Raw genomic sequence first — 19,914 nt, 5'->3', positions numbered from 1 at the left:
AAAACAAAAGCAAATAAACATGGCTCCTCCCCTTTGATTTAGTTTCGTTTCGTTTGGTTGGTGACCATTCATGCAGGATTAACCACGTTATGCACCTTTTTCCTTTCGCTCACTCTCAGAAGAACACATGTTTTGCACATTGGTTTGGGGCCTTGACTGCCGACTTTGGGCCCACGACCCATAAACTTATGTTTGAAACCAACAACTCGTGACTTGATGTTTGGGCCCACACTCTAACCACAATAATGTTTGTACCCACTCATCCCTCCCATGAAGACGACTCACCACCAGCCTGTTCAGTGGGTCTTGAGCTTGACTTTTGTCAACTCGTTTCTTTTTGGTGTTGTAATTTTCTTTCCTGCCCTTCTGCATAGTCGTTATTCATTATTGGTCAAGATTTCTTGAACAACGATTATTGATTTGTAATCTCATCCACAACAATTATTCCTCCATCAAATCAAAAACAAAAACAAAAACAAATATTCAATAAAGTAATATAAACATCAAAATGAGTGGCGGTAAGGAAAAAAGCGGCATCCATGCCAATCCTTCTTTTTAATTTTCTCTATCACGATCTACTTAATTTTTCTTATAAACATGTTTAAATTTCATTCCAAATGACAAAAAATTGACACATCAAACATATATTTTTATTTTTATTTTTATTTTTTAAACTTTGCTTCACACCCAAAACATCATGAAACGTTAAAACAGATTGTTGGTCTCTTCCCATCGCCTCCTCCTTCCATCTTCCCAAAGCAAACCAAACCATAGAAGAACCAGCAGCTCATAGCTATTTCACACTGCAACCTGATTAAAGAATAAAAGGGTCTTCGTTACTCAATTCAATTTTGCTTCAATATCTTTCTCACCATACCCACAAGATTTTCTTCCTCCATTCTAAGAACAAGATACGATGGTTTTACAAGAAAACACATATGAAATAATCAAAACCTAATAAAGTTCATAAGTAATCTTCATTAGTTTCCCATATAATAAGCTAGATAATTTTTTATTGTATTTCTTTTGTGGCCAAGATTGGAGATTTGATCATGTCTCAGTGCTTACCCACCCAAAATCCATGGTTGGATTGGATATATGATATATCTTCTTCATATCTTCCAATTTGTTACAATAAGAAAAATATTCAGCAGAACAAGAAGAAAAGGTATTTGATTGTTGGTGTCAATTTGAAAGTATGAATGATAATTTATGGAAGAAATAATTGATAATTTGTGGGAGGGAAATGCTAGAACAGAAAAAATAAACAAAGAAGGAAGGTATTTGTTACTCTTTGCATTTTTTTTAAGTGAGGCTATTGGTTTTAACTATTGAAGTGTGATGTGTCATTTTCTTGGCTCTCGGATGAAATTTAAATGAGGTGGTGCATGTTTATAAGAAAAATCAAGCTGATTATGATTCATGGCAGAGAAAATCCAAGCACAGAATCCGGATCCATAAAGTATTATAGTTGTTGTTCAAATCCTTCTTTTGTTATTCCTTTCAAGAACAGGGTAATACATAAAATAAAATAAAACATCCCTACCCTATCTTCCGAAACTAACAGACAGCGAATGTTTATTCCCCCCTATTTAATTTTTTTTTTTTAAAAAAAACAGGATATATATAATTTGAGCACAGTTGGCAATCTGGGGGTCTGTTATTGTCTCAAATTTAGTGAGGCCTTTGAGAATTGAGACCTCAATTTATATCGTCTGGCCTGGGGACTGAAACCCTTGTGCAAGAAAACTATCAAAAAGCAACGACTTCATGTTCTCCTCAAGGCTTGGAAGGCGATGTTGGGTATTGTAATCATACATCATCGGCACCATTCTAGCAACATTCAGAGCAAGTTTGTAAAAGACTCTGAAAATGGATTTGAAGAGAAGCATTCTTGGTTGAGTCTCTTCCATTCATCTGAAATCTTATGGATAACGCAAGCCCTTGCATCTTCATCTGAGCAACCTTCGTGTTCATTCACGTAACACTGTATGTACGAACCATCATACCCATTTTGGTTCTCATCCTGCACACACAAATCAATTAATATATGTTAGGGAAGGAGAAGGACACTTCATGGAGCCTTGAACAGTTAGTTATTTTATTTTATTTTTTCCGGGACGGGGGTCAATAAAACTCAGTAAAAAGTCATTTTTCGTCCCAATAGTTTTTCGGTTTTATCACATTGGTCCGTGGAGTTTTCACATAAAGTTTAATTAAATGAGAGAGTACAATACTTGATTGTTTCTTTTTAATTAGATACTGTTGAATAAAGGTATTTTAAATTATTTATTGTTCTTTTACGGATTGAAATAAGTAAAGTACCTTGGCACTTCCAAAATCATCCCAGAGCCGTAGAATGGTCGCCGTTGAAGATATGATGCCAGGTGCGTTGATGTTGTCAACAATATCTATGGCTTGCTGAGTTATACCTTGACCCAATATGAAGAAGGCGTGGGTTAGAACTGCAGGCACCCCTGTACTGATAACCCCATTCTTCAAGTAGTCTTCAGCGTTTGGCAAATGCCCACACCTAAACCATTGTGCTTCTAACAGGAACGCCTTGCACAATATTGCCCACTGTAACATAATTAACGCGATCAGTTAAGATGGTACAAATACCGGTACTCCGAACTGGAAATACAGTTTGGTAATAAATTAATTATTAATGCATACCGATTTTTTTAGGGATTCTATAGGGTTCCACCCATGCCTTTTGTACGCCCTGTCGCTGGTTTCATTGGTAATGTCATAAAGAGCCTTAAAACTTATTTTCATGTAATCTGGTAGTTCATCAGTCTCATCAAGATCCCATCTGCATGCAAATTATTTCACAGACCACTGATTAAGTTCATCATTTCAGGATGAAGGTGTAGTTGATGTATATTTATTATCCTACCCACAGACGTACCTCTCAACTGCTGCTGTGAAGAGGACGAGTTCGTCGAGAGTTCCATGCACATCAAAAATGTCATCTATTATGTAGACAAGAGAGATCGATTTTGTAAGTTCAACCCTTTCCTCTGATAAGCTTGGATCTGTGAGGCATGCCATGGGCCACGTATACCATTTAATTGGCTGGTCTCTCACAAAATTCAACTCCTTTGTCAAGCCTAGTTCTTTCCACCACCTGATTATTAAGATGAAAATTTAATGTTAAGAGGATAAATATATATAGCCAAAGTGAAGTCTTTTGATCTGAACTCACTTGGATATTTGTAGGATTTCATTTCGGATTATAGATTCAACCAAGTTGAACTCTAGTTTTGCTAGCTCCTGTAAAACTCTGGCCCATTTCTCTGTGCCTTGGAAATAGTCCAAAAAGTTTTAGCCATGAATCTTGTCAAGCTCTTGTGATAAGGATGCTTTAATGAATGTGATACGAGTGGTGCTCGATGATCATCAAGATTGTTTGGGAGCCAGGCAGTAAGAATTTGGTGGCTGAGCTTTCCGGCTTCATCAAGTGCATCTTCTCCTTGGAAACTCAAGTGAGATGCTTCGTACAATCCCACCAATCCCTCAATGTCTTTGTCTAGTAGTCCTGATGTCAAGTCTTCGATGTTCTTGAATTTGTTAAACACATCTGTAATTCCAAACCAATTAAAAAGAAAAGAATTGTTATTGTTTGTTTACTTCACTGGGTGGGTTAATTTAGTTTACGTACGTTGTTTTTTTTAAGAAGAGTTTAGTTAGGAAGGACAAAAAGATATAGAGAAGAGAACAACCTGTGGTTACATGATAACCTTGTTGTCTCAAGAGTCGAAAACGAAGTGAAACCTCAAGAAGTTGATGATTGCAATCATCATAAGCTCTTGCATGATATTGCTTTTGCAGAAATGCTTCAATCTCCTCTCGGAAGTGATGATCAAGGCCTAGGTGCTGCATGGCATCAACCGCAATCAGCAGTTCATCTTCTCCAACATTTGCCAGTGCATCCTTCAATTCCTTCAATTTTTGAGCATGGTGGACGTGAAAATCAACCTAATGAAGGGGGGGAAAATTGACATAATAAGAAACCAACAAAAATAAAAAAATAAAAAAATTTGCATGGATCAACAGTGAACTTATTTTGGAGCTTACAATTGGACGGTTGGGGGAAGCAGTGTGAGCTTGAAGAAAGGCCATGTGGTTAATACGCCGAGTAGGGCAAGGAGAAGACAAAGAAACAGTGAGAACTAGAATACTTGTAATAAATTAATGAAGTCATCCCCCCAATTTATAGGCCACACCACAACAACTATGAGAACGCGTTGCGGACTTGAGTGGTGAGATGACAAATGACATCTCCTTTATTCTACACAACGTTTTGCGCGCGCATTTATTAGGTGGGAGAAAAAGAAGTAACAATGTATCCAAAATGCTAACAATAATTGTTGCAGGAACCGTAACCAACCACATGATCCATATCCATACATCCATATATGGTTATAATCATTTCACTCAGTGTCAGTTGGTGCAGCTCCTGCTTTTTTTTTTTTTTTTTTTTTTTGGTTGACATATTTAGTTATGTACCTGTTCTTAGCACTAGGTAAATCATATACTATTTAATTTCTATAAACAAACTCAAAAAATGATAGTTGTCTCTATTGAATTTAATTTTAATTATTAACTAGACTTTGGGTATGTTTCTAAACTCGGGACATTTTGGAAAAAGTAAAAGGAGAGAGAAAAATTTTAAAAGAAGCAAAAATGGACAAAAATATTTATTTATTTTAGATTTCTTAAGAATCCAATACATTTGCATGTCTTTGATTTGAAAGTTGAATGGTTTTTCTTTTTGAAAAAGTTTTATTTTTAAAAGTGAAATTTTTTATGTCTAAAACCTAAAAACCTTTTTGTTGTTATATTATAATTTGGGCCTCTATATTGGATATAATAATGAATCTTCCTTCTTTTTTTTACCTAAGCTAAAATAAATTTGACAAGTCTACAGCTTGTTTTGGGACACGAATTCCTATTTTCTAGCACTTCCCTTTTTAGAAGTGTTTTTTTTTGTTTCCTCCTTTTATTTCTGGGTGGTCTCCTTTTTTTGTTTTGTGATATCTTTTTTGATGAACTGCGGTTTTGTGATATCTTTGAATTAGTGGGTAGCGGTCATTCTTCATTGCCAAAAATAGTACCCAATTTTCACGAAGTTCACGAGGGCAAATTTGTCGTTGCCACGAAGTTCATGGAAAAAAGGAAAACAAGGTGCGAAGAAAGTAACAAAATACTATTACGTAATTTCATGTCGTCGTACCAACCCAAAATTTGGGACTATGCTGATGAGAACGACAACGCATCATGTGATTGTCCTCTTGAAAGGACTGATATGTCCCTTGGACGTCAAAGTAGGAGACGCACGATGATATCATTTTGTATTACGCGGGAGGGCATGGTAGGACTTTCCCAACCAACTACAAACAACACTATATATTCGTCGTCTTTCGTTCTATTATTGAACAGAGGAATCTCAGATTTCTGAACAACCAAATTCTCAAGTTCTCACGTTTCTGGTACTGTTCGGAGAGCATTATGTAAGCGCTGACTAGACATTGCTTAAGAACCTGCTTGCATAATAGAATACGAGTACGCAGTCTTGGGTGCTCCCATAAATGAAACATTGGGTGCATGAATAATTGCTCTTAACCGTGTAGCTACAAACTCCCTACTTGATATTGCATTTTTGTTGTTACAAATACACGTGTATATTTTTCGCCACATACATGGTATATGTCATGAGTTACAGATTCAGGTTTTACTCATCCTATCTATTTACCCATGATGGTAAATTGGCAATTCCCACAAGTAAAATCGAGATTTTCTTCTATCTATAGCAACTGTTACTCTCCCTTGCATAACCTTCTGGTCCCATATGGAGTCAAAAAACTGAAAGGAGAAATGAGGTTGATGCTAACAAATGTAACGATGCCACTGAATCAGTTGAAGCTACTGCTGATACACGCATCTCGTGCTATTACAACTTCCACAGATAATACAGAAGGAAAAAGAAATAAAAAAGAAAAAATTTAAGCAAGAAGCAAAAAACACATCTCCTAGTGTGCAGGCAGAAAATGCCCCTTTGCATTATGATGATACATTTTCGTTATTACCATTCAATGAGTAAAACCATTCTTGCATAAATCCTCAATCATCCTGTTTCCTGGCTAATTTTGCATACCAACAACATTTACTGAGCTATCGAGCTTCATAGCTTGTAACGAATAATGGACCTTCCCAACTTAACAAGGTGACGTCTTTACTTTTCACTTCGAAGGTGAGGAATTCAGCTTCTTTTCGAGCAACTTGGCCTTCCGAAGAGCATCCAAGGCCTCAGCTTGTTTTCCTGCACGTTTCAAATTTACCGCCTTTACCTTCTCTGCCTTGATCTGTTCTTCCAGCTGACTTCTATCTTGGGTTGGGTTATTGCTCTTACCAGCATTAACTTTGGAAGGCTCTGGTTTTCCAGGGCCTTGAGATAAAATGCTAGCATCATCAATTCCAATTGCTTTCAAGGCAGACAGTAGTTGAGGATCAAGAAGACCCTCAACAGAGACATCATCAAGTGGCTCTACTTTGTCAACAGTTGTGGAATCCTGAGAAGGCAACTCCAACTGATTTTCCAGTGCCTTGGCCAATTCAAACTCAGCTTCTGCTTCTTCCATCCGACCCTCCCTCCGCAGCTTCATAGCCTGACGTTTGTGACCAAGAGACTCCTGTTGCAACTTGAAGCGATCACGACTGGACAATGGTTTTGGGTCCAAGGATGGTGAACCATGATCCTTTTGGCCAGCACTTGTAGTAGTTTTGGACTGAGGACTATCACTTGAACCCAAAACAACATCACTTGAAGTAGTTTTGGACTGAGGACTATCATCCTCAAGATGCTTCTCCAACAATTTTGCCTGCCGAAGTTCCTCTCGAGCTTCTGTCAGTTTTCCTTCTCTCTTTAAAGCTAATGCCTTCCTCTTAAAAGCCAGGATTTCTTGCCGAATGGCAGTTTGGTTGCTCTGGGAAGCAGGTTCCTGAACTGAATTTGCTTCATCAGCATCTCTCTTCTTATTGACCAGAACTGTATCTTCCGCTTTATGAATTTTAGCATTATCTTGGCTAGCCAGATCTTCATTTGAAAATGTCAGGGATCCCAACTGGATGGGAGGGCTGGCAGCAAAGGAACCAACAGAGTCAAATTTTAGGCTATCATCTTGTTTTTCCACGGGTCTTTGTGAACTTCTCCAGTCATCCCCTGTCAACAAATCAACGAAGTTCCCAGATTGGACAGGTGGGGACATCTGACCAAAGCCTCCGGCAATTCTCTGGTTGTCTGGAGAACGTGTATTACCTGAAGCACCCAATTCCACTGGCAATGGTTGGTTTTCTTTAGCAAACTGTGAGGTTGGGAGAACGGAAACATTAGGATTCCTTATAGGAGGATTAGCTGCATGACTTCTTACACTTCCTGACCCCACTGACAACTTAACTACTTCGTCAATTGGACCCACTGCTGTCTGGGTAGATCTTCTCACTTCCATATCATTCTTCAAATTCCCCTCCTTTTCAGTGTTAATTAGTAATCCGAAACTCTCGAGATTCTCTTCCTTTGGATCATCATGCAGACGCACATCCTTTGGGGCATCCAATTCTTCAATTTGAATCTCTAGCACCTTAGCCATCCTCAGTACTTCCTCAGCTTCTTCGGTTTCTCCCTTACGTCTAAAGGCAAGAGCCTTTCTTTTTAAATCCAAAAGTTCCCTTTGGATTTCACCCTTACTTCTTGGTGCAGAAACAGCTACTTTGGAAGAAGAGGTTCCCTCTGAAAGAAATGCTGGATTCTGCATATTAATCTCTGTTACATTACCTCCATCACCTTCCTCTTCAGCACTGTTAAGAGTACGTTCAGTGATATTTTCCTTGTGCCTACCAAAGTCTGATTGAACTTCTTTCTTGGGTGCTTCCATCATCTCCACCATCTGGTCCTCTAATGCTTTCGCCTTTTTCAGCAGTTCTTCTGCCTCCTCAGTCTCTCCCTGGCGCCTCAGAGAAAGAGCTTTCCTTTTGACGCCTAAGAGTTCCCTCTGAATTTCAGCTTTACTTCTCCTTGATCCTCCAGCCAGTACATTAGCTGGGGCTTGAGTTACAGAGGATTCACCAACCTTGGTGGAAAGATTATCAATTTGCTTAGAAGGCCGGGATGATGAGTTTGCAACTTCATTATCATCTTCATCCCAACCCAAATTCTTTAAGATAGAAAGATATGTTGGATCATACATATCTTGATCTGTTACATTGTCTCCTTCCTCGTCTGCAACTGGCAGATTGGGATGCTCATGTGACAAATCTGGGACTTAATGCCAACAGTCCCAGGCATTGCCTTTAGCGTAGAACCATTTTCACTATCTTCAAGCTGACGCTCAAGAATACTGCCTTTCTTCAGTTCTTCTTCAGCCTCATCTAATCGCCCTTCCCTTCTCAGAGCCAGGGCTTTCTTTTTCAAGCCCAGAAGCTCTTTCTGAATCATTAATTTACTCTTCCTTGCAGGTTTGGAGTTCATGTCTATTGTATTGACATTTCCATCACCCACCATAAATGACTTTGATGATTTATCAGCAGTTTGGTTATGAATTGTTGTGAGATCATTTGCAACATTGCCCTCTGGAGAGTCAAGGCTTTTGAGGTCCCTTTCAAGCAGTTTTGCCTTTTTTAGCTGTGCCATTGCCTCTGTAACATTACCTGCCCGCTTCTGATTTAGAGCCTCTCGTTTTAAGGATTGAATTTCACTTAATAGTGCTTCCCTGTCAACAGCAGCTATATGGGTAGCAGGGGTTTCAGGATTCTTAGAATCTTGAGACCATCCTAAAGATTGTAAAGCAGCAGTTATTTCCGGGTCTTCCATATCCTCGTCTGTCACTTCAAAATTACTATCCAAAATATGATCATCAGCAGCACTAATAAGATGATCAAAATTAAGGTCATTCTCCTGCTCATATTGAATTGAAAATTCTTGTTGTTTGTCATCATCCATACTGCGAATTAATGCAGATAGCTCATCATCAGAATCTTCAGCCTCAGCCAAGAATTCCTGTTCTTCGAGTTCCTTCTCTAAAACTTTTGCTCTCTTTAGTTCCTCCTTGGCTTCTGCAAGTTTCCCCTCACGCTTCAGCATGAGAGCCTTCTTTTTATGTGCAACAACCTGGGTCTTGTCAATGGCGCTATTACCCTTATTTTTATTGGTCTTTTGTGAGATTCCTCCAAGAAGAGAAGAAAGTTCGCCCTCCAAACTCAGACTTGCTTGCTTTTTCTCTTCGTCACGAAGATCCATATCGGACCATCCTAGTTCTTTAAGCTCATCGGAAAGGTCATCTTTTGATTTACCCACTGGAGGAGTGACCTTATTTCTTCTTCCAGATTCTGAAGGCCCATCTTTAGTTTGGCTCTCAGCCACATTGCCAGAGAGTAAAACCTTTTTACGCTCTTTTCTCAAATGTATTTCCAATGCGTCAGCCTGCCTCTCAAGCTCCTTCCCTCTCTTAAACGCTCTTAATGCTTCTGCAGACTTCCCTTCTCCTTTCAGAATTTTATACTTCTTCTTCTCATCCAAAGCTTGCTGACGCAACTCCTCAGGAGAAGCAGATCCATCACCACTCTGTAAATGATTGGGCTCATCAACAGAAAGACTTCTATGTATTTCTCCCACCCCATTGTGGCTGGAATCTTCTTGACTATTTGAACATGATGCACTGCTACTGGCCCTCTGCATACTAGCAACCACATTACTGTTAGACTCTTGTCCTGATTCCTTCCTATCATTACCGAGAATTTGGTTCAGAACTTCATCCTCAGGCTTTGATGTCAACTTCAAACTGCCTGCACAGAAAGTTAGAGGTTTGATACAGAAGGTACCATCAAAGGGTAGAGTAATTCAATCTTTTTCTGTCTGCCAACAAAATGATGCAAGTGCAAAAAAATCTATCTATACCATAATTCAGCAAAAAAAAATGTGGCACAAAACTAGCACAACTTCTTACAGAACAGACAAATGTTCAATACAACAACAAATGAACTAACAACCTTAGAAGAAATCGAGATGGTACCTCTCCCAGCTCTAGTCTTGTGCCCATGTCTCTCAAAGCGTGCTGCTTCTTCTAGCTTTTTACAAGGCTCGCAAATACGCACAGGCGAATCACCTTGCCCACGTAAAAACATTCTTTGCTGGGTGCAGCTGTTGCAAAACAATCCCCCACACCTCCGGCAATGATGCTGAAATTCCACATTGCATATAATCAAGAATCATAAAAAGACCCAGAAACTAGAAAAAATATCACATTCAATCCTAGAATAACCTTCAAATAAGCTTAAGTTGGATAACAAGTCCTTTATATAATTAGATTTCTTTGCACAACACAAACTATTAATCCCCAATAAATTCTTAAACTAAATAATCATAGGCCTGTACAGAATAAACAATCTATATGCTTTCCACAACGTTCAAAATGGAAACCCACGAATCGTAGTATCGGAATTACGGTTGAGTTCACATATAAAATTTAAAAAGTAGAAATTTTGAGGCATGGGTAATGAAGAAACAAAAGAACTTGTCAAGAACTCATAGATGGGTCATTGGATCGGAGATGGAGGGAAGGAGAAAAAATGAACCTTGCGATTGATGAAGGTGAACTGAGAATTACATCCCTGACAGTGTGAGGCGTCGACCACCCAAGTATTCCCTCTCAGTGATGGCTTTGCCGGCAACCCGATCTTCTCCAACATCTTTTTGCTTTGCTCCACCCAATCAATCAAATCAAATCAAATCTACGCCAAAAGCTTTATTTAAATAAATAAATAATAAAACGAATTTCTCTTATTTGCAGCTTTATTTTTCCCCTTCGGATCTTATGCTTTCGTACTTCAAAAAATTCATAATTCGATGGGTTTGATGTATCCAGAAGAAAGAAAGGAAAGCAGGAAAGGTTGGGAATTTTATCTAAGTGATTGATGACGACGACGAAGAAGAATTCATTTTGGGTTTGGGTTAGAAGGCGCATCAAAACACAGTCGTTTGACAGTTTGATGCCCATGGTAGATTTTGTTTGACCCTTCATTTGGGCTGTCCTGTAATTCTGGGGAACCGAAGCCCAACATGTTGTGAGTGGCATATGTCATCATTGCAAGCATGAGTTGTGGTATTCCTATGGAAGTAAAACTTAGAGTGATTTCAAACGTTTTTTTGGAGAGAGAGTTTAAAAATTAAAATAAAGATTTCAAAGGACAATTAATGCTCACTGCTTCCAACTAGTGGGAAGACTAGAATAGTAACACGACAATCAAAAATGTTTTTGTTTCTCGCTATGTTAAGTTAGTGGTCATTTCAAAAATGTTGGTCTCCTTGGAGTTCATGCAGTAAAACGACATCGATCTCTTTCTTGGCTGCAATGCCAGCATTTATGGCCTCACACACCCCCATCATTTCATTTTCATTTTTACCATCCACACACACAGTTGACTGGGTAGAACATTATTAATCATTGAACCAAAGTTACCCAGTAAACTAGTGGCTTTTCCAGGAACAAATAGTTAGAGTTGATACAAAATGCTTTGGTTTCTTCAAACCTCAACTAGCTGTCCTGTCTGCACAATAAGTTATAACATTTCAAATGGTGTATTGATGTTAGTTTATTAATGAGCCCCGCAATGTGTGCGCCCTTTGCCGCATTGCTCGCTGTCTCAGTCGGCTGTTCTCTGTGAATCTGCGAGGAGACTCGAAAACCACTTCAAATATTCTTTAGAAACATCCAAACTACTTCTCGATGTTGGCCATGACACAGATGCCCATTTGTCTCGATATGTTCAAACTTCCATTACAGTTTGAATCTTGGGATGTTTGACGGGTTCATTGTTTAAACTTTGAACTTATGTTATGGAGAAAATATAGAGTAGAATTCATCACTGAGAGAAGAAGAAGAATTTACATTAATTTTCTTTGAATAAAAAAAACCCTTCTGCCAGATAGTAAATCTAAACATGGCAAGTTTCCAACTTTGAATTATGGAAAGAGTTTAGGCAAGTATTGAATACTACCCCTAAAGGACAATCTTGATTTCATTATAGCTGCCATCTGCATCTCCATTGTCCCACAAGTGTTTCCCAATTCCAATGTCTTCCAATGCATGGTTTGCAAATCTGCTCTTCGCTTCTCTGCCTCTGTTGGGAGATCAAGCTTCTTAGTATAAATAGGGATGATATGCTCAGTGTCCTGTTTCTCATGCTTAATTTCATTATCTGTGTGAATAAGCAGAGAGTCTAAAGTCTTGAGATTGTAGGCTTTGTGGAGTAAACTTCTCAGTTTGGATTTCTCTGTAGTAAAAGCTTCAACTGCTCTTCGTGGAGGAAACTTTATATTTTGAGTGAGGTGTTTCAAAGAATGTGCTGATAGTTTATCATAGTTCAGTGCACAACAGATGCTCATCTTCTCTTCTTCGAATAAATCAGCGTGACGCTGTAGAACATTTAGTCAGTACTAGCATTACTGATATAAAATTTTAAAAAACACAGATCATACTTTATTCTTTGCCATGTTAAAACCAAAGTAGCATACCTTAAAATATACACCAATTGCTTGGTAAAGTCTGTCATGAGATTCTCGTGCAGAATCTGGCAGTGACATCGCCAATGCTGCAAACTTTGAAGGATTCAAATAGGTATCTGGTGCCACTTCTGCAAGGTATGAATCCATCAACTTGGAGACCCTTTTTAAGCGGCTCTGAGATACATGGCATCCCTTTTCAAGGAGAAATGATTTCACAAATCTTAAAACCAACCTCACATCATATACATACTTCTTCCCACGTGGAGACGGAACAAGTACATAATCAATCGTTGCTTGATCTAGCTGTGAGCCTATCATATTCTCTAACTTGTTTTTGTCTAGTCTGCTTATTTTCAGGCTTAAAGCCAGTTGGTATATCTTGAATAAGCGTTTGCAAGAGAGGGAGCTTCTATCAAGCAAATAAAGCAGACTAATAACAACCTCTGTAATTTTGCACTTCTCACCTGGTGTGGTGGCACCCATGGACTTTGATTGATGATAATGGAATAGAAACTTGAAAATTGTAGAATGATCAAGCTCCTGGAACATCATCCTTCTTATCACCTTCTCAATTAAATTGATACTCAAGAACATAAGGTCTTCGACCCACCATGTTGTTTGAGAGCAAATGGTTTTCAGACTATGACTGCTCCTTGCACTTGAAAACTGGAAACTCAAATGTTCTGATGAAGATGCATAAGTGCTTGTAACAAATGGGCCAAAAAGCTTGGCTATGAGACAGTCCAGGACTTTCTCCAATATTGATGAAGAATTTGAGGCAGGAAATAAATCTTGGCATTGCTTTAGAGCTACTACAAGGTTAGGCCATGTCCAAAAGCTGATCCCTTCAAGAGATTTCTCTGTTTGGGATAGTATGTTGAGTCTTCCAGAGCCATCACCATTCATCTCCATGAAATGCGCGATGCAGTATAGTAAGACTATGTTGGAAGGGGTTATCTCAGTTGTGCCATTATTGTAACAAAACCTTGTCATGAGCTCAAAACCCTCTGCACCTCCAGGAAAGTCATGGAATATCACTTTTAGGCTCCTCGATGTACCCTTCAGTTTACCAAATAATTTGCTAAATCTACCGGAGAAAGACGCCAACTTTTTCTGCAAATATACATGAGTTCATAGAAAGTTTTTCTAAAAAATATCAAGTAATTGCAAGCTTGAGAAGTAGAATTCTGATGACTGGTTCTAGACAAATATTTAGGTGGAAAACAAGAAAGATGCATGGTAACATGTTGTCATTAATGAACAAGATAAGAAAACTTTGTGAATTGCTACAGAACCAACAAAAAGCATTAATTAATTTGATTGAGAAACCTTGTCAGATATCCCAGTAAGTAACGAAGTGAGGGAATATAGAGGAACATTTTGCAAGAGGTCACAGTTGACATTAAATTGTGGGGTGGTCCTATTTACTCTACAATTCAATGGAGGAAAGGATTATTAGACATATCAGTTTTGGGAAATATATACAAAATCATGAGGCCTGCATGACCGCCTTGGTAGATGGAGTGGATAAAGATCAATAGAAAGAAGGTAGCACAAGCCTGAATGCATGACCCATATGAATACTGAAGCAGACAAAACAATAAATAGGTGGAGAAAATTTAAGAACATCATGTTGCAGAGAAAAGGAAAAATGGAACATATTAAAGCTCAAGTTTCTTCAGTGGGAAAACAGTCAAAACCCTCAACAGATATGAATTATTACCAGAGTAAATAATCAGAGCACCATTTATTAACTACCTTGTCCACCATGAAAACCTCTTCGCCATTGACATCTACTTGAAGATCACAGCATATTTCCATTGTCAGAAACACAGGAAAAATGAAAATCTCGACAAAGCATAACATACAGGCAACCTCAAAAGTTTGAGTCTGGAAAAGATGAACTTTTTAAGATTGACCCAAAAAGGAGAAAAATAGTTAAACAGTGATACCAAGGAGAGAATAAGAAAAAGTTGAAAGTGTTGGCTTTGAAACTGGTGTTTCTCAGTACATGACATGAATAAGCATAGAGAGAGAGAGAGAGAGAGAGAGAGAGAGGCAAATGTCTGTTACTGGTGAAGAGACAATGGAAGGAATAAGAGGCAGACCAAAAACCTTCCAAGAAATTGAATATTTTGTGAACCTGTTGTTAGGGTAGCACACCATAAGTACAGTAAAAGTTTATTATAAACCCAAAATCTGAATGAATATTTTATTCTCCGTTACTCATGCAGCAAATTTCCTCATTCTCTCTCCCCGTCTCCATGTTTTATTTTTCTCTAGCAGGCAAGGAGTTAAGCTGCCACCAGTTTTCTCAGTGCTTGACTACGGCAGTCTCCTTTTAGTGGATGTTGGATCCCACCAAAAGAATTCAGAAAGGTGAATTGGGATGCAACCTAGGTCAAATAAGATGTTCTAAATGATTGTTTGACATTCAAGATCAGCAATCAGGTCTGCAACAGATGATGAGCTTTAGATATAATTACATTTTTAACTCACACTGGAATTACCTCTTCCCTGGAAATTAAAGCACATCTTGCAAGGCTAAACCCACAAAAAAGCCTTTTTCATAGCCACTTTGCAAAAGATTTTCTTAATAATTTTTTATGTATATCTACCCTTGTGTGTTTTTTTTTTTTTTTTTGAGGACTTTTCCTATTAAGACAGACGATAGCATACTAAACTCACACATACTACACAGATATTATGTACATTTATTTCAATGGATTATGGAAAAACGTTGGAAACATTTCTTTTAGCATAAATACATCATTTTCGTAAACAAACATTAAGAAAATACAACTTTTTCTGATCCTTATGCTGCGTTGAAAGTTTGAAACCACAATCGAGAAAAAGAAATGTTCTACAAAGTTATTTTCTGAGATCTATCAAATAGAAATAGCTATAAATATAAAATTAAAAAACCACTTCTCCGCACCTTTAAGGGAAAAGGGAGGGAAGAATATAATAAAAGAACACTCCTTAAATCAAGAATCTATATTAAATTCTTGCTACACTGGCAACATAACACTTCTTCCACTTAAAGGTGAGGAAAATACAGTTTTCAATGGTTCCAAGGGAACCATGAAAAATAAAAGGAATAGAAAACACAATAAGATGAGGGTCGTAGAGGGAAGACACCACTCGGGCTAGAAGATTGCAATCAATTTTGTATGGCAGTAATTATCCTGAAGAAACTGGAAAAATCTGGTGGAGGCAGGCACTCACAAGTGAATGCGCTTTGTCACCCTTCTTGGATCCAGCTACTTGAAATGAACAAGATCACCAGCAAAACTATGAATCTCTATAGCACCAAGTGGTGCCCAAACCGCCGCAAGAAACTCTCAGACATTTAGTAACCATTTATCTGAGGCCTTGGGGTTGGGCCCATCAGCCGTGAAAAAGGCATTTGAGCCCGCCCAGGAATGCCCCTTTGACCAGAAAATCGATCAGCTAATTTTGGATCTGAGACTGATCTGGAAAATGCTTGGGCAAGCTCAAGAGCTGAAGCCGCTTTCCCGTGGTGCACACCAACAGCACCAGGAGAAGATAGTTTTGGCTGTTCAGGCTTCCGCCAGGTCTCTGGTGATGGTGGCCTCTCTGACTGTTGCTGCTGTCTCTCAGGCTCTCTATTGTTCCTCTTACCATCATTACGCCAGTTCCTCTTCTGCACATCAACTCTCTCAACATCTACCCGATTATCCCTCCTATCAAATTTCTTTCCAGTCCTCTGATCAAAAGGATGATTCTCAGGTTTCTCATTGTGGCGAGTAGGATTTGCATGCACAGGAACTCTATCAGGCTTGGGAACTTGATGTTCAACCCTTCAAACAACAACAATGATTTGTTGTAAGCAAAAAACCCAAATTTCCATTCAAACATAACAACAACAAAACTTCATAAAATAAGAAAGCTTTGAGATGGAAAATAAGCCAATACTTGTCAGAATGCTGAACCATGTCGATGTTGGTAATCACAACATCATCAACCCCTCGCTCCTTTAGAACCTGAGTATACAAACAGAAAAGGTTTCAGGAAGGGGACATGAAGCACCACCAGTAGTAAAAAAGAACAAGGTAACAATAGGGATATTATAAAAAAAAATCCACAATTTTTAAGAGACTGAGAAACGACAATATAAACAAGAAAAATTAAGTCTCAATGACTAAAAGTAACTGAAATGTCAAACTTAGATTAAAAACTCACCAGTTCTCGTGGGCGAGCACCACCAAACAACGAAATCCTGCATCAGTCATAGATATGATCAGATGTTACTTGCGAGTACCAATGTAGAGGTCCAAAATTTACAACAATGAAGAACAGATTCTTTTCCAAAGGCTACCAAGATTTCAGAACGGGAGAATTGTGCTCTCCCATGCTACAAATTCAATGTAAGGCTTCTAGCTTGAGTGGCACGAGATGAGGTGGGGTGAGGGATAGATCTTAGGTTCAAATATTCATGTAAGCAAAACAAGAAAAAATTGCTAGAGTCTGAGAACAATCATAGCAGCGCATAGTTTCATGTGGAAGTCAGGAAATAAAATATATATCAGAAAAGGATTAACTTCATCTGATAATCATATGGTACAAAACTGGAGGCAACAATTCATGATTTTCCGTTTATAATATACACACACAACACTGTAAAACTATTATTAATCTTATCTCTGGAAATTGCACACAAATGTATAACCCATGGGATTGATTCAATGGACCGGAGATCTGTAAACAACAATCATTCAGCCGCAAATCACACCAATGGCTATTAAAGATTACATTAAACAAATTTGGTAAAGGGGGAGGGAGGGAGAGGAGAACATGAATTATTTAACAACGAAACTTAATAATGCACTATTCCACAGCTTATATATTGTAGGTCCATCACGAGACTCAAAAAAGATTTAAAGGAATAAAAGCCATACAGTGAACACCGTGTTCACAAATTTAGGCTTGTGATACACCATATTAAACGTTTCCCCTGGCCGCCTTCCCCACCCCCGCAAAAAAAAGATCAATATCCCCTCTATTTCCCCGAGCCAATAAATGTTCAGATTGGGAAAAGATATCTCATGTTTCACTCAGCTTTACGCCATTGAATTCATCCTCTTAATTGTTTTTTTTTTTTTTTGGCTCAAAAAACCGCAGAGTAAAAGGAAACACAATCAAAAGCATGGGTGGAAATCAAAAACATATTCAGACCTTTCTCTTTTGGCATTTCCTTCCAATTGTTCAAGAGGCTGAGACCGGGGCTTAAGATTCAATTTTGGACGCTCCACCTTCCCACTCTCAGAGCCTGCTGAACCAGGTTTTGGAGAATTCATATTTCCATACACTTCATTGACAATTTCGACATGAGACTCAATCACCCTTTGGTACTCCTATATTCAACCAAACAATGAGAATTTAGTGCATTTGGTGCAAGGTACCCTTAGATTTGAGAGACAAAACACCCTATAACACACACTTTGATAACCTTGTCAATACCTGTGTATGATCGACAACTGGAGCTTCCAAACCATCCACTGGCTTTGTTCTTGGAAGCAACTTCAACTTAGGTCGCTCTATAGGTTCTGGAGAAGCTGAAGCCTGCAATTCAGCCTGACCAAATTTTCCATCAGCCTGAGCAGGTTGAACCCTGTTGCTATGAGCAGTTGCGTTCCTCTCCTGTACCTCTGAATTAATCGGGGCCCCAGAACTCCTATAATCAGGTAGCTCCTTCATGACACCCTGAATGCCATCATCAACTTGTAGACCCCTTTCAACATGCCTCGCCAATGTCACATCATGATGTTCTCTCTCAACCATCACATCCGTCCTCTTGTAAGTATCATTACCATAACCCTTGGAATGTAAGCCACTCTCTGTTTCGGGAGATATAACAACATCAATATTTGTCTGGTATGGGATTGAAGGCTTTGACTGCCATCTACCCGAAGACACCTTATCCAGGGCACTGGCATTAGCAAGCTTTTGAACAGCACTTTGTCCAGACCAAGCAGATTGCACCGGCTCAGTAACACCCGCCATCTCCTTCCTCATTGCCCAAGCATTTGGATGAGCCCCACTAACGCCGCGCCCACCATTGGCACTTAAAGTCTGAGAATTAACCCCTGCATGGGCCGCCTCGCTAACCCTTTCCGAGTAAGAACTCACCGCGCCCCTGGGGGATTGTGGTGCTGGAGCCCACCCCTGCGCGCCAGATAAGCCCCCTGAAGACACAAACACCGGTTTGGGCTCGGCACGGGTAGGCAAAACCCGAATGCTATCATCGCTGATGGTCCGGCGTGGTGTGGAGACACCATCAAGGGGCTTGCGCTCATCCTCATCAAAGTTCCGGCCAATGTGCACGGAGTGTGCGAGAAACGGAGTCTTATCATCGAAATGCCTCGTGGCCGGAGACGTATGGGGCCGAGACCGGTGATCGGGCCGCCCCATGGGGTTTCCCCAAGAGGTGGGTCGGTCGTAAGTCGAACGATCCGTAGGCCTAACAACTCTGCGAAAAAGGAAATTCCAAAATTGGCTTGAAAATTAACTAGGGTTTTTGGATCCATTTCTTTGGGATAACCGTAAACAAATCAAATAAAAAGGCTAGATCTAAAAGCAGAGAATTACAAATGAATCAAAATCAATAGGGTTTTTCTTTTCATCGTTTTCTAGAGCAAAAAAAATATTCAGAAAAATAAGAACGATAGGATGAAAGAAAGAACAAGAAAAGGGGTAAACGGGACTTACACACCAGGAGCAGAAGGGAGAGGGAGATCAGAGGGAATAGAACCGCCATGAAAGTCCTTAAGGGTCATAGTATTCCCACTCACTTTCTTCTTCGACATTCTCCCCCTCCTCTTTCTCTCTCTTTCTCTCTCTCTCTCTCTGTTTCAAACACTTGACAGATCTTCCTGAGCTCCGCTTTGATTTGTTGTTGAAGACGATGGTACTTTTTGATTGGAGATTTGGACAGAAGAAGACAGAGAGATAGAGAGAGAGATTGTGGAGAAGAAGCAGAGGGAAAGCTCCCGAACCTTAAAGATCGCCTCTGCTTCTCTCTCAAAACTATTTTGCTTATTGGGACTTCAGCACTTGCGTTCTTTCCCGTCCGTACTGTTCGTTAGACTTTCTATTAGATGTGCCTCTCTCACCTTCACTCTGAGCCGTCCGATCATTAACCGACCTATGGGATGTATTTATAAGATATTCCCTCCATTTTTTCCATTTTTTTAATAATGTTATCAAGCATTACATAAATGGTTTTTCTTTCTTGTTTCTCCTCCTCTTGAATCCTTTGCTAAATAGCATTTTGCATGGGTAAGGTATTGTAGCTCAACTGTGTAAGAGTAATTATTCATGCACCCGTT

General features: G+C 39.1%; 3 protein-coding genes and 1 pseudogene across 5 annotated transcripts; all 4 read right to left on the bottom strand.

Annotated features, from left to right (window-relative positions):
* Window positions 1-1,471: 1,471 nt before the first annotated feature.
* On the bottom strand, window positions 1,472-4,227 carry LOC103324595 ((3S,6E)-nerolidol synthase 1-like; annotated as a pseudogene). The gene is made up of 7 exons (XR_016125295.1): window positions 4,081-4,227; window positions 3,726-3,981; window positions 3,209-3,583; window positions 2,912-3,130; window positions 2,677-2,815; window positions 2,326-2,580; window positions 1,472-2,026 (listed from the first exon to the last, which is right to left on the bottom strand). The product of XR_016125295.1 is annotated as a (3S,6E)-nerolidol synthase 1-like (transcript).
* A 1,663-nt stretch (window positions 4,228-5,890) lies between these two features.
* LOC103324594 (uncharacterized) lies at window positions 5,891-10,887 on the bottom strand. The gene is given in 4 exon segments (XM_008226663.2): window positions 5,891-8,323; window positions 8,326-9,843; window positions 10,071-10,236; window positions 10,633-10,887. Coding segments are annotated over 4 exon segments (3,876 nt in total). The 5' UTR covers window positions 10,747-10,887; the 3' UTR covers window positions 5,891-6,245.
* A 1,020-nt stretch (window positions 10,888-11,907) lies between these two features.
* Window positions 11,908-15,357, bottom strand: LOC103324691 (BTB/POZ domain-containing protein At3g22104-like). Its single transcript, XM_008226788.3, has 3 exons — window positions 14,321-15,357; window positions 12,572-13,675; window positions 11,908-12,472 (listed from the first exon to the last, which is right to left on the bottom strand). Exons 1-3 carry the CDS (start codon window positions 14,426-14,428, stop codon window positions 12,020-12,022), a joined length of 1,665 nt encoding a protein of 554 aa, XP_008225010.3. The 5' UTR covers window positions 14,429-15,357; the 3' UTR covers window positions 11,908-12,019.
* A 170-nt stretch (window positions 15,358-15,527) lies between these two features.
* On the bottom strand, window positions 15,528-19,711 carry LOC103324593 (eukaryotic translation initiation factor-like protein). Of its 2 annotated transcripts, none has more exons than XM_008226662.3 (6): window positions 19,295-19,711; window positions 18,047-19,055; window positions 17,762-17,940; window positions 16,769-16,805; window positions 16,502-16,569; window positions 15,528-16,386 (listed from the first exon to the last, which is right to left on the bottom strand). In XM_008226662.3, the coding sequence occupies exons 1-6, from the start codon at window positions 19,390-19,392 to the stop codon at window positions 15,915-15,917; spliced, it is 1,863 nt and encodes a 620-aa protein (XP_008224884.2). In that variant the 5' UTR covers window positions 19,393-19,711; the 3' UTR covers window positions 15,528-15,914. The 2 variants fall into 2 exon arrangements, with proteins under 2 accessions (XP_008224884.2, XP_016648661.2); XM_016793175.2 differs by having other exon boundaries at window positions 19,299-19,686.
* Between the last annotated feature and the right edge of the window lie 203 nt (window positions 19,712-19,914).

The sequence above is a fragment of the Prunus mume genome, linkage group LG3 (assembly GCF_029339155.1).
Source record: "Prunus mume cultivar Tortuosa linkage group LG3, ASM2933915v1, whole genome shotgun sequence".
NCBI classification, from domain to species: Eukaryota; Viridiplantae; Streptophyta; class Magnoliopsida; order Rosales; family Rosaceae; genus Prunus; species Prunus mume.
This window is presented reverse-complemented; position numbering and strand designations above follow the sequence as displayed.

Coding starts and splice junctions, on each gene's coding strand:
- LOC103324691 (XM_008226788.3), bottom strand. CDS start 14,428: ATGTTATGCTTTGTCGAGATTTTCATTTTTCCTGTGTTTCTGACAATG. Junction 13,676..14,320: donor AGGTTTTCATGGTGGACAAG/GTAGTTAATAAA, acceptor GTATATTTGCAG/AAAAAGTTGGCGTCTTTCTC. Junction 12,473..12,571: donor CAATTGGTGTATATTTTAAG/GTATGCTACTTT, acceptor AATGTTCTACAG/CGTCACGCTGATTTATTCGA.
- LOC103324593 (XM_008226662.3), bottom strand. CDS start 19,392: ATGTCGAAGAAGAAAGTGAGTGGGAATACTATGACCCTTAAGGACTTT. Junction 17,941..18,046: donor CAGTTGTCGATCATACACAG/GTATTGACAAGG, acceptor GGTTGAATATAG/GAGTACCAAAGGGTGATTGA. Junction 16,387..16,501: donor ATGGTTCAGCATTCTGACAA/GTATTGGCTTAT, acceptor TGTTGTTTGAAG/GGTTGAACATCAAGTTCCCA.